Source organism: Ptiloglossa arizonensis, chromosome 2 (genome assembly GCF_051014685.1).
Source record: "Ptiloglossa arizonensis isolate GNS036 chromosome 2, iyPtiAriz1_principal, whole genome shotgun sequence".
NCBI classification, from domain to species: Eukaryota; Metazoa; Arthropoda; class Insecta; order Hymenoptera; family Colletidae; genus Ptiloglossa; species Ptiloglossa arizonensis.
This window is the reverse complement of record NC_135049.1, coordinates 7,756,923-7,771,141: the sequence shown is the minus strand read 5'-3', so window position 1 is coordinate 7,771,141 and position 14,219 is coordinate 7,756,923. Positions and strand designations below refer to the sequence as shown.

The window sequence follows — 14,219 nt, the reverse complement described above, 5'->3', positions numbered from 1 at the left end:
GAATTGAAAAAATCATAAAGTCTTCAGAAAACTGGACGGAGTTTAAAATAAATATCGTTACGAAAACAGTTGGTGAATTTAGCGTTAGAAATGAAAAGCAAACAACTTTGTTCGGTGATATATTTGTACAACGAACGAAATCGGGATACATCAATTAGGATGTGTCTTCTTCCGTGTACCATGATTTATCCCGGTTGTTGGAAAGCAAAGTACGTGTGTTAAGAGGACGAGGGATATGAACTTGTCAATGAACCATTTTATGAATCAACTTTGTAAATCCTATAAATGAAGATGACACTTCGAGAGTCAGCGGAGATTACTAAGAATACGACTTCAGTATTTGTGACGAAAATAAGTTCAGAATAAAGAACTTGATTTATTCGCAAAAATAATCCGATCGATCCAAATAGTTTATCCGGGAGTTGGATATTGAATGATGTTCGTCATCGATAAAAGAAATAAGTTGTTGATCTTTTAAATGTATATATTGCTATACAATATCTCACTGATCGGTGATCTGATTTTACGCGAGACATCCTATAAATTTTGAAACCGTTATCGTTATTTTGTCATCGGTTATTTGACAATTTTTTTTTTTTTTAAATATTCCCTTTATTATATGTGTCTGCTTAAAAAAAGGTTACTCGACAATTACTACAGCGAAACCAGTTGTGTAACATCTGTGTAGCTAGAAAACGGTATATAACGCGGAGAATGTTTATGCATATTAATGCTTCTTAAAGTAATGAATACTCGAACATGAAACGATGTTTAAGGTACCGTTCTTTTTTCTTTTCTCTAAATTTGATCTCAATCCGCCACCGGGACTTTATATTCCTACATATGCATGTTATTACTATGCACTTATTTGCATATGTGCACTTCCAAATTGCAGTTGCACTTCTTTTTATCGGGACTTGTATAGTTTTCAGTATACCGATCCATATAGTTTTCCATTTCCTATTAGAAAGTATTAGGGCAATTATGCACAAAATTTAATATTTTAAAAGCTGTCTTATCTTTAAATATATAAAATGGTATTTCTCCATCTCGACATAATTATTCACGTTCCGTTGTAAATATATCAATAGTAAAATTCAGTGTGCGCACCGAACAACTGTTTCGTTTTGACGATCTTGTTATAAAAAAAGATTTCATTCAATGAAATCTTCCTGAACTCGCGTAATTTTTCATTGCATAACGACTTTCGCTCTAAGATCTATTCTTACGTATCGAAAATATAATGTTTACGTTGCATAATTCCATGAAATTCATTCTTAATATTTATTAGTGGTTACAATAAATTGAAGAAATGCGGAAACTAATTAAAAAAATATGTATTTTATTAATTCAAATTTAAAATTACATTCCATGTATCGTGTGCTTTTTACAATAAGACTTCTTTCTGCACAAGTATCCCGATACTGTTTGCAGAATATAGTATCATCGATCAAAAGAATTCAGTTGTAGATCACTTAGAAATATAAGGTAAATAATTACCATTTAATTTCTCTTCGTATCTTTTTCCTCCATGTTGAACCGTTTCAAACATACACTTACTATCGGTACAAGAGTTTATTTCGCACAATGTATCGGAATATTTTATTTCGAAGGATGAAAAATGTACAGTTGTAGTCGTGTAGAAATATCGACAAAGGCATTCATCGATCAAAAAAATTCAGTTGTAGATCACCTAGAAATATAAGATAAATAATTACCATTTAATTTCTCTTCGTATCTTTTTCCTCCATGTTGAACCGTTTCAAACATACACTTACTTATCGGTGCAAGAATTTATTTCGCACAATGTATCGGAATATTTTATTTCGAAGGATGAAAAATGTACAGTTGTAGTCGTGTAGAAATATCGACAAAGGCATTCATCGATCAAAAAAATTCAGTTGTAGATCACCTAGAAATATAAGATAAATAATTACCATTTAATTTCTCTTCGTATCTTTTTCCTCCATGTTGAACCGTTTCAAACATACACTTACTATCGGTACAAGAGTTTGTTTCGCACAATGTATCGGAATATTTTATTTCGAAGGATGAAAAATGTACAGTTGTGGTCGCGTAGAAATATCGACAAAGGCATTCGTTTCCTCATTTTGACACTTTTGTTCATCCCCCCTTCGTTTGGCTCCGTTTGCGACCTGGTTGCACGGCACAGGTCAACGATAAAGATCCTATAACGCGATTCCGGAATTAACGATCGTTTAAAAATCGCTTGTCGAGAGTGTCTCACATTCGCGGTGGAAAGTGACAACGTGTCATCGTAATCCGGTAACATTACACCTGAGTGTTATGTTGCGAACTTACCGGGGCGGAAAAGGGGAAAGAAGCGGTCTACGTTGCAAGGAAATTAGCGCGGCTTGCGTAATCCCCGTAATCCGCTTTCGGTCCGTAAAAATGGCCGGTTGGTTACCTTTGCCGTCGACAGCCCCGTAAATTTCCAAGCGACACCTGTTTCTCGTACTTCAGTCGCTGTCCATTCGGGTCTGGCTTAAGGAAATATTCCCTCCGTCTAAAAATACGTTCACGAGCGATGAAGTCCCGCTTTAATCGAGCTCGTTCATTCACTGCCAACACGTTCAACGGTGCTGAGAAAATTACAATTCAGTTGAAATCGGTCGACAGGTATCCCTTAACCGTAGCACGTTCGTAAGGTCTTTTTGGAACGTGCCCTCTTAAGGGGGACACCACTCTGAGACGTCTAAACAGGGTGAATTTTGCGAATTTTTTCCCCGAGTAGTTACTAAATGACAAACGTGGTCTTTTCGGGGAATATAAATATAATTTTCAACTATATTTGACAATTTTGCGAAAGTTAAAATCGTACATAATGGCGAAGTTGTTCGCTACTTCCGGAATCCCTTCTAGTGAAACATTGTTCGCTGGACGCCGCAGTTGAGAAGAACTGTGAGGTTTGAAATAAAAAAATGTTATTGATTCGTAAACTTGAGACCATTATTTGAAATATAGCGTACGATTTTTCGAAAATTTTAATAATTGTAGAAATGGTCAAAGCTTGAAAAAAAAAACGTCTGTAAACGTTTATAAAAAATTGAATAATTAACGTATTCAAAAAATCGTACGCTACATTGTAGAATACTCCGTGCAGAATATCTTTATAAAATTTGAAGTAAATCGAATGTGTATGTCAGGTTGAAAAATATAGTTTTGTGTGAAACGTAAAACAAATTCATTAATCGCTGCAACTTTGCTAAATGTTTGAATTTCGAAATATCTTTTTGACGTAACATCCTGCACACTTTAAACTTTAAGAAAATAAGAAAAAAAATTCGACTTTTTTAACTCGTCAAGGTGATGTCCCTCTTGAAGAGATTCAAGTAATTCGTTTACCACGTGCGTACCAAACTTTAAATCAGGATATTAGGTTGGTGAGAAAGTTATGTCGTTTTCTAGAGAAAATTTTATTTTCTTATCAATATATTAAGCTTATACGTGAGATTAATCAAAGAAATATCGCCCACTGTTTTCTATGACCTGCCTCCATCTGTCGACAAGGTCATTTATGCTGCTTCTGCAAAAGGTGCTTTTTTTAAATCCTAGAAAAGAAAGAACCTTCCCCCTGAGAAAAGTTTGCATTGGGAGGTGACACTTGGTAGTCAGACGGAGTCAGGTCAGGTGAGTCAGGTGGATGTGATAAAACTTTATATCCAAGAACCTGGAGTTTCACCTTCTTTCTTAAAGCTACGTGAGGCCTTGCATCGACACGATGGAAGACAACACCTTTTCGATTATACAGTGCGGACGAAATTCACATATTTTTGCATCCAGTTTCACCATCTGTCAACAAGGTCATTTATGTTTTTTGTGCAAAAGACCCTTTCTTTAGATGCCAGGAAATCTACCACTGGTCTCTGAATATCCTGAAAATTTTGAAATTTTTTTCCCCTGAGAAAATTTTGCATCGAGAGGAATAAGTGGTAATCAGATGGAGCTAGGTCAGTTGAGTACGGTGGATGTGATGAAACTTTATCTCCAAGAACCTAGAGTTTCACTTTCGTCCTTAAAGCCACGTGAGGTCTTGCATCGTCACGATGGAAGACAACACCTTTTCGATTATACAGTGCGGACGAAGTTTGCATATTTTTGCATCCAGTCGAGTTACCTGATCACAATAGAAGTCTACCGTGACAGTTTGATCTAATTGTAACAATTCCCAATGGATAGGACCTTGACAATCCCACCAAATGCAAAGCATTACCTCTTTTTGACGTGCACATTGTCCTTAGCAAGAGATGAACTATCTGACATTACCTTGGCTCGTTTCCTGACTACATTGTTATACACAATCCACTTTTCATCACCAGTAACGAGACGACCCAAGAGTGGCTCGTATTGTTGCCGAGAAAGCAAAGAAGAAGCAATGGAAATCCGATCTGCCATATTTTTTTCGTTTAATTCGCAAGGAGTCCAACGATACCATTTGTAGACAAATCCAAACTTGCTCAAGTGGTTCTCAATCGTTGTATGGCAAACGTTAAACCTTTCCTCGATCATCCTCGTAGTCAATAGTGATTCATTATCCACCAAAATTCTCAGAACGTCGTCGTCAAGCTTCTTCGGCCTTCCAGTGCGAGGTTCGTCTTGAAGATTCGTGTGACCCGACCTGAATTTTTCAAACCATCTTCGAACCGTACACACATTAACTTTAGACGGTCCAAAGACGAAACACAAATTTTTGTAAGTCTCCGTCGCGTTATAACAGAAGTTGAACTTATAAAGCATAGAGTGCCTCAGATGAAGTTTCCTCGGGTCCATCGTATACCCCGATTTCTAAAAATAAAACGATGAAACGCACTTTGTTTTATCGAAAATCAAGACGTAGAAATACTAGCTTTTAATCGATACAAAAATTGTCCAAATCGTACAAACAACAATGAAGGTATGAACATTTCGATCGAAGCAGTACAAAAACGTCGAAACTTTCTTATCGACCCAATATCTCGAAAACCAAGGGCTATTGCGAAGAAACCTATCCGGATTTTTTGGTATCAGTTATGTACCTGTTACAACTTGCATTTACTTCCGTTTGAAAAGCGATTTCCACGATTGTACGATTCCCCTGTAAGTTGATTTCCTTTCGGTCCAACAATCTTTCAGGGATCCTAATAACACAAGAGCAGGTCGGTTCGCGGCTACGATTTTCAATGAAAAATCGGCTAACCGTTGCAAACCACGGAGAGACAAATTTCACGGGAGTCGCTATCGCGGCAGTTCCGCCCATATTAACGTAATTCGCGGTAACGGTGAACGCGCGGCTTTTTAATTAAAAGTACCGCGCCACTATTATCTCACGAACTTATAATCGCGCCTATCCATCCCACCCCGGTTACCACCCCCGCCCCGGACCGAGGGGGTCGGCTTTTATTCGCGAAACACGAGACCGTGGCGAGTAATAATTCAAATTTCTATGCTCCTGGCGGCAGCACGCCATGGCGGGAAATAGAAAGCCCAGCCGCGACAGAGAACAAGATTGTCTCCATTTACCAAAGAATAACAGCAGATCCTGGGGATCACGGGCTCTCAAACCGCGCGAAACTATCTACCTCTTGGTCAAGCGTTTAATTTTTAAGTGCTTCCCAACGACCATAACTTTAAGGCTTGGTATTTTGAGAGATTAGTGGCTTGAATTTCGAAACACGCCGCTGACACATTTATTATTCGTGTATATATTCTCCATAGTGGCTGGAACGTTCTTAGATACTTCAACTTTTAGAAAACCTGTTCAATGAATTGTTCAAATTTCTTCTCCTTGAAATTATACGTCACGTATGATTTATTCACGAAGGTGGTTCACTGCGGTTTAAAAAAGAATCAGTATGTACGTAACACTGTAATGCTAGGTTGTTTGATAAGTTTTGTTGTTTCTTCCATTGTGAACAAAATACTGTGACGCTTCAATTTCGAATAACTGTAATTGTCGAACGAGTCGACAGATCTGCGTGAAACTTCACATATGTTTATCGAATAGTGGTACAATCGATAGAAAAATAAAACGTCGAAGCTAATACCTCCGTTTCTTATCGAACGAAAAAACTTATCGAGCAACCTATTATTATACAGAAATCCATGACGATAAAAAGTTGAATTTCCTAAGAAGACAATAATCCCAATCGTTGTCCGATGAAAACATTTTATTCGATCGTAAACTTTCATTTGCACGAGAATACTTTTAGAAAGATTAGAAAAACTTGAAAATCTGAATGTGGAATTCGAGTTTAAGCGATAGTTCTAATTACGAGTTCTTGACACTGGCAGATCATCCAACGCAACTTTTATACACGAAGAGAATTTTTTAGATCACACGGGAAAAAATATTTATCCAAAAATATGTCAAATAACGAATAAAATATGAACAATTAGTTTATTCGTTGATAAAAGTTAATCCAAGCAACTGTCTATCGAATAAACATTCTAAATAATTAATTACAAGAAGCTTCTTTCTATTTTACTTACAACCCTTGAAATTTGAACGTTTACTGTAACACTTGACAAGAATAGCTAACCGTACACGAGTACACATTCTGCATTCTTCGTTTTTAATGATCAAATTGAACAATTTGAGTCCGTTTCCATAGAAAAAATGCTCGTCCGTATTGTAGACTCGAGCAACCTATTATTTATCTGTAGTATCGGATTTTCGGCGTCCGCTTAGGCCTGCTTCGAGCGTAGGCCTAAACAAGATAACGTGCGCGGTTGGACTTGAGTTAAAGTAAACATTTGGCGCCGATCGGCCCGCTAGCTTTCCTGGAAGGCACGAGTATCCTTTACAGGGGGTCTTGTGCGACGACCGAGAGTGAGAATGCATGGGGATGAAAGGAAATACACGTGGTTCGGAGAAAGTGAAGAGTGTTTGGAAAAGACGAGCGATCGGGATGGCCGAGCGTGGCCGAATGTCTCAAGTGAGAGAGACTGAGGATTGGAATGAAAGAGAACGAATGGGAATGACTATATAGAGCGCGAGAAGAACGCAGTATGGGATAGTATGACAAAGTATGACGACGAGAGTATGTCCGAAGAGTGTGTCGCGGACAGTACGACTAAAAGACGATAAGACGAGACAATTAAAAGACGTACCAAGCGAAACTAACCACTGACACTACATCTAACACTATTATCATTGTAATATATAATATCATTAAATATACTTTAATATACCGCACGTTTGCAACAGTTATTTGGGGGCTCGTACGGGGATCAATCACTCAAAGACCTCTTCTCCAGAGATCCAAGTGATAGGAGGAGAGAAAAGAACAACATATCTGTTTCATTGGCCTCGTTTGTATACAATGTTTGAAAATCGACGATCGAAGATTCGTTATGAAGGAATCAATCGATTGGAAGAAGTCAGGTATGCACGAGGCAATTCCAAGCATCCTGGTCGCGTCTATGCAAAACTCGAACAGACGTCCTTCCTCTAGCCCTGCTGTGCCCTGTCTTTCTGTATCGTGCCGCGTAGAAACTTGGATCGTCGAAGTTGCAGCTTTGGCTGCGACAAGTTGGATCGGCAAAGTTACCCCTCGAAACGTCCTCGCTTCTCGGAAGCTATCGTCGACTTTCGTCTTGCTTCAGAGGCAGCACGTTTCGAGTCTGTCCCCAGTAGCCATGCCATGCCACAACGCGACGTCGGGAAACGAGGGAATTGTCCTGAAATTGTGCGTAGAAGACGATGCGACAAAGGAAACGCTTCCGGCGCAACCACGAGCTTACATCGTGGAAAGTGGGCTTGACAATTCCGGCGAATTTCTTTCCCGGTTCTTTCGTTCCTCCCTTTGGGAATTTGGTTGTTAATAACGAATTTATGAAAAATCTAACTGTATTGTTGGATAGTGTTAGATTATATTAAGACGTGGTATTAAAATAGATTTCTCTTTACCAGGTTGTTCAATAAGTCTTGTCGTTGGACAAGAAATGGCGTTATTAGGTTCGTCGTTTAATTTTTTCATTAATGGTACTACGTTTGATGAACATGTGCGAAGTTTTAAGTAGATTTTTTGACTCATTCGTGTATTTACAATTGTTCAAAGTTGAAGTGTCCTAGTATTTCTTTACAGTGGAAAAAATTGAATATCGAGCAGTGATAAAATTTTTATTTTTGCAAGGTGTAACGCCAAAATAAATTCATCAACGATTGTTAAAAGTGTATAACGACTCTTCACTTTCAATTAGAGCTGTAGAAAGATGGGTTGATGAATTTAAACGTGGACGTAAGAGTCTTCAAGACGATCCACGTGAAGGACGTTCAAAGAGTGCATCGACACCAGAAATCGTAGCAAAAATACAAGATACGGTTTTTGAAGGTCGTCGATTAACCAAGAGAGATTTAGCAGAAGCCCTGGGGATCTCATTAGACAGCGTGAGCAATATTTTGGCTGAAGTTTTGGAAAGTTTCTTATTTACGCTTTGAAAATTTACGGAGAGGTACTTTTTTCAGAAATAGAATCGTTAAAATTAATCACTGATCGGATTATATTATTTTGCAAATCGCACGATACATGAAATGTTGTACGAAACTCTAAACATTAAGCAATACAAAACCACATTTATTCGGACAACCTCGTCAAATTTTTAATTTCGAATCATTTTTACAGAAGTGTATTCCACGTGTATTACACGTGTACACTTATATTTATTTTAAAAAGTGGTCCCACAGACGTACTCTTTAAATCATTCGACATTTTTCTCCAACTACATTAATTACGTAGTTACGATTTGAAATAGCCATCCTGTATACTCATGATATTTGAAATTTGGTTGATCAAAAGTCATCTTATTGCGTCCCATTCATTTTTTTTCTTGGAGCGGCCAGTTTGAATTCGACCAGTTTCGATGAACCTTCTACACCTTCTTTGCTTTGCATATTGATAATTGGCAATCCAGCTTTCACACGAGATGTAAAGATCTACTACGTAAGAAATGAGAAATGTTTAGAAGTGTCCAGACCAGGCAGAGTTAGGGCGAACGTAATCATTTAAAACGAAGATGGAACATAGAATTCCCACCCACAAAAGCACCTCATTGCGCAACAGCAAGTTTCTAAATAACTCTAAATGGTATTCGGATCTGTGGGTTTCGCGAGTTTCCAACTTGCGAATCTATTTGCAAGGAAACAATCCTCCTACAATTCTGATAGGACGTAAAGGTTAGGACGACGTTTATCAATACATTCTTACGAAAATGAACTCTTGGCTGTAAATTTCTTTTACTTTCGAATAAAATAATTCTACAGATACCCAGATATCCTTGTTACAAAGATTAGATATTTAGAAAGCCTGGAACGCTTTCGAGTCGCGAAAGCATTAAAAATTGATTGTTTCGAACTCTGTATTAATCATAGAATAATGAAGAAGGTAGTCCAATGAGCCTTGAAAAATTAAATTTTGATTTATTATGGAATAGTTCAACATGTTCGCAATTACAGTATCTTGTTGTCACGATATTTGTAGAAACTTACCGTGGAAATGTAATTATGTTACGGTTGTTGTACCCCTACATCTCCTCACTATATTATTCAATTCTATGCTAAATACAGTAAATGTTTATATCGTTTGCTGAAACGAGGACGTCGAAGCTATTACATACTAATCTAAAGCTCGTTTCATCTCCTTTATCACAGCGCGATCATGTGATTTCGTAACATGAAAAATCTATCGGTCATCGGAACACATTTGATAAGATGCACGAACCCGATGCATTTTTCCAGCTGTACCGTACTTGTGAAATATATATCTACATAGTAATCGGAAAATTCCTATGTACAAAGAAAAGAATGTACATCGTTATCTACAAAAATTATTTTTCTTACTCCGGTGTTAAACTGAATTTACAAAGACCTCAACTCAGTTTCTCATCGTGTATATTGTATTCAAATAAAATAAACAATATCCAAGAAACGATATTCAAAGTTGCAACTCTATAAGTCCGAAACGAGACAAAACCATTGATTGTATTGTCATTTTTCCGCAGAACTGTATCATAGGTCCACGGTTCAATATTGTGCTCACCTGAAAGCATGTTTCTCGCACGATAAACGCGATTCAGAAGCAAGTTCGTAACAACTCGCGTAATTAATTCCCGTCAGTCGGAGAATTTCGGGCGCTGAATGCGCACGTACACTCCGGCGTTCCTCGTGAGCATATTTAATGTCTCCGCACTTCCGGTCGAATTTCCGGAACGCGTGGTTTTCCGCGTTTTGTTTAACGTTGTTCCGATACACGTGACCGTGCACGTGCGATTCCCATTTCTCGTTGCGGCACGTTCGCAGCAGTCGAAACGAGATGCACGGCTCGTTGATAAAACACGCCCGGTGCTAGAAATTTTGGCGACGGGCACCTGTTACACGTGTGACGCACGTTACGTCTCCTGCAACATTCGGTGTCACCGCATTTTCCAGGCTAGATGCAACTGACACGTCCCTGCCCAAGTGAAGTGCAACACGACCTACACTTCTCGCTAAATGGTTTCGTTTTCAACCTTTTTCTGCGCCACTGAACTTGAGTCGTGCGTTGAAATAACATTTTCTCACCTGTCACCCACCTTTTTGTGTCCAGTTATTATTTGCTTTGTTTGCAAATTACAAAGAATTACGATGGCAACAGCTAGTGCAAGAACGGGTTAAAATTGTGGGAATTATTAATGGTTATTATGAAATAAAGGTGAATAAGATTTTTATTCCTGTTACCCACCTCTTTGTGTTCAGTTATTATTATTTTATTTTGCAAATTACTAAGAATTATGATGGCTTCACAGTTAGTGCAAGAACGGGTTAAAATTGTGGGAATTATTACTGGTTATTATGAAATAAAGGTGAATAAGATATTTATTCCTGTTACCCATCTCTTTGTGTTCAGTTATTATTATTTTTGTTTGCAAATTACAAAGAATTATGATGGCAACAGCTAGTGCAAGAACGAGTTAAAATTGTGGAAATTATCACTGGTTATTATGAAATAAAGGTGATTAAGATATTTATTCCTGTTACCCATCTCTTTGTGTTCAGTTATTATTATTTTTGTTTGCAAATTACAAAGAATTATGATGGCTTCACAGTTAGTGCAAGAACGGGTTAAAATTGTGGGAATTATCACTGGTTATTATGAAATAAAGGAGAATAAAATTTTTATTCCTGTTACCCACCTCTTTGTGTTCAGTTATTATTATTTTTGTTTGCAAATTACAAAGAATTATGATGGCTTGAAACTAGTGCAAGAACCGGTTAAACTTGTGGGATTTTTTATTTGATATTATGAAATAAAGGTGAATAAAGTTTTAGAGTATACATGTATTGAATGAGGTAGTAGTAGGAACAAAAGATTAACGATGGATCATCTTACCATTTCTATAATTTTGTCAATTTTCCCAAGTTTGATAATAATTTAGAAACAGTTTTAGTATTAATATTTGTAATACTTGAATAACGTTAGCAATATTAAGTGCACCCTCCACAAGTATCTTTAATCAAAATAAGCAGATGCTTGTCAAACGAGATGAAACAGTTATTAACATTAGAAAAGGTAATAAAGAATGATCTAATGATCTCCTCCTTTATTATAAACGTGGTTAAGGTCTATATTCAAAAAGTATTATCTATTGGCTGGTGTCAAACTTTGATTCTTTTTCTAATATAAAACTGTTAAGTCAAGCAGAAACAATTATATCGTTAGTGACCAAGTCGCTATCTTGATTATTATAGGTTACTATACTCGTAAAAATTAGTCCTTAGGCGACGTTCGAAACCTTTCCCCTTGTTTCATGATATTCGTCCAGTCTTTTCTTGTCGTTTTCCAACAGTAGATAAGCGGCATTATATTGTAAAAAATGAAAGACAACGCACGAGACGATTTAATTTCGAACTAGTTACATTCTATCTTGCACAACATCGTACACACTGGGATTCTTGGACAATCGTACACCACATTTGCCTAGATCCGACCGAAGCTACTTTAATCCCTTAAGTGTAGCAGACTGAGTTCCAAGGATACCGTAGCAATTCTTAAGAGAAATAAAACTTTTCTTTTTCGTTTTTTTCCTTTCCTTCGAACACATTGTACACGTAGACACTGTTACCACCACAGATATGCTTCAACCATTTGAAACAAATCCACCTCTACTGTATAAAAATAATCAACAAGGAGAAACCTACAGTCAGTCAGTAAATTAGGACTAATCAGTCAGTCGGTTAGAGCACACCAGTCAATCGATTAGCTGGAACGCATTAATCAATTGGCTGTTTGAAACACATCGGTCGATTAATTGGTTGGAATACGTTAATTGACTAATTAGTTAGAATACTTGAGTCGACTGACTGATAGAAATACTCGAGTCGAGTGATTGGTACAAGCCACGAGTTGACTGACACGTTGCAACATACGAAACAGTTGGAACATATCAGGTAGCCAGTTAGATATAACACTTCAGTCGGTTAGAGAACATTGGTTAGTTAACTAATTATAATTTTTGTCAATAATTTGGAATATGTCAATCAGTCACTCATAACACGTTAATCGGCCAGTTAGGTATGACGCACGAGGGAATTGACTAGAACGCATCGATAAACTAATCGGGTCACTAACCGTGTTATAATTTAACAACAAATCGCGCGCCAAATATTCAAAATATATAATCGAGTTTGAATAAAAAACTTTATAGTACTGACGGGGCTGATTCGCAATTTTTGAAATTGTTAAATTGCGTTAACTTGTCAAGGAATTGATAATTCGTAGCATATTTAATATTTAATTTCTCTAAATTAATAACGGTGCCAAGATGCCAAGAAATTCGTCTCGCTTGGTGATAAATCAGCGACATTTGGCACCGTAGATTCAGAAACGTGGAATTTCTTTTCCAAAACAAAGACGAGAAATCGACAACGAACGTATCAATTATTGTTGCAGCATTAAATCGTACAAGAGATTCTCGTTCTACGCTGGGGAAATAATTACGCGGGACAGCGATCGTGACGATGCGCGATAATAATTCACTCGACTGCGACTAAGCTCGTTTTAAATTGTCGCGAATCAACGGTCGTTTAATCCTCTCGCGCAACTCCACAACTCGCGCGCGTAGAACACGAAGAATATTAATTACCGCCTCTCGTTCATCCATGTCTGAACGATAATACGATAATAAACAAGTAAGTTTCTCCCGCGCAATTTTATCCTCGTTTTTTTCACTTCGATTATTGAACAGTTGCGAATAAAACTGTTGGTTTCTTAACTACCATCGTGTTCTTTTGTCGCGAAAGAAAACAATTTTTCCAGTAATTCGAAATTGTCGAGTCTTTAACTCGTCATTTCCTCAAGTTATGATTATCATCACAACAATATGTGGCATGCTAACTTAGTCTTACGCAATTAGTGTAAAAGCTACGGATACCATGATATCAACTCAGAAAAGAATTGAATTTTTCTCCAAGGTTACTGCCAACGCCATTCTATCTGTCGTCATTGTGAATTACGTTAACTGTAATTATTTTACAGCATATCAGTGCAATCTTAATAAGTGTAACCTGTGCGCAATCATTGGAATTGAATTCTAGTAATAAAATACAGTAGTTCCCGCTTTCGTGCAACAAAGAAGTTTACTTAAAAATCGCCTAAGTAACGATTTTTACACCGAGCTGAGGTTGTTCAGTTTTGCAACGAAGAAACTGTCTTGTATCAAACGTGCTTTTGTTTATATGCTTTTATTCAAACTGTGAGCTTAGCGACTCAAATTTCTAAATAATATCACAGGTTTTCTAATGCATCAATCATTCATGTGAAATGAAATTTGTTATATTTTTTATTATATCCTTACGAGAGTATTGTCAATCAGTCCATTGTCAAGGTTTTCTTGAATTGGTAAGATATTAAAAATAATTCATTTTGCGTATAATTTGTCAATATCTAAAGATGTCCTCGACATTTTTTCACATTGTGCTTGTTCAAAAATATAAATATTCTATAGTCTGTTGATGTATTTTTCATTTTATGATATTCATAACGACAGTAACGTTATTTAAAAGTTCACAAGCACGAGGATTCACGCCTTGTAAGTGTTTTAAAGAAACGCTGTAAGTTCAACGTGTTAAATGTTAAAAATAATCCAAAGGAGATCGTGTTTGGACTCACTTTCACAGGAAAATTTCATCAATCTATTAGTAAAATTGTTCTGAAAATGTGATGAAAAATATAAAAATGATTAAT

General features: G+C 37.0%; 2 protein-coding genes across 5 annotated transcripts in view; one reads left to right on the top strand and one right to left on the bottom strand.

The window, feature by feature from the left end:
• Heph (polypyrimidine tract-binding protein 1 heph) overlaps window positions 1-14,219 on the top strand; it is a 739,001-nt gene that overhangs the window by 116,796 nt on the left and 607,986 nt on the right. The window lies entirely within an intron of this gene.
• On the bottom strand, window positions 4,231-4,791 carry LOC143154779 (histone-lysine N-methyltransferase SETMAR-like). Its single transcript, XM_076326742.1, has one exon. The coding sequence runs from the start codon at window positions 4,789-4,791 to the stop codon at window positions 4,231-4,233; it is 561 nt and encodes a 186-aa protein (XP_076182857.1).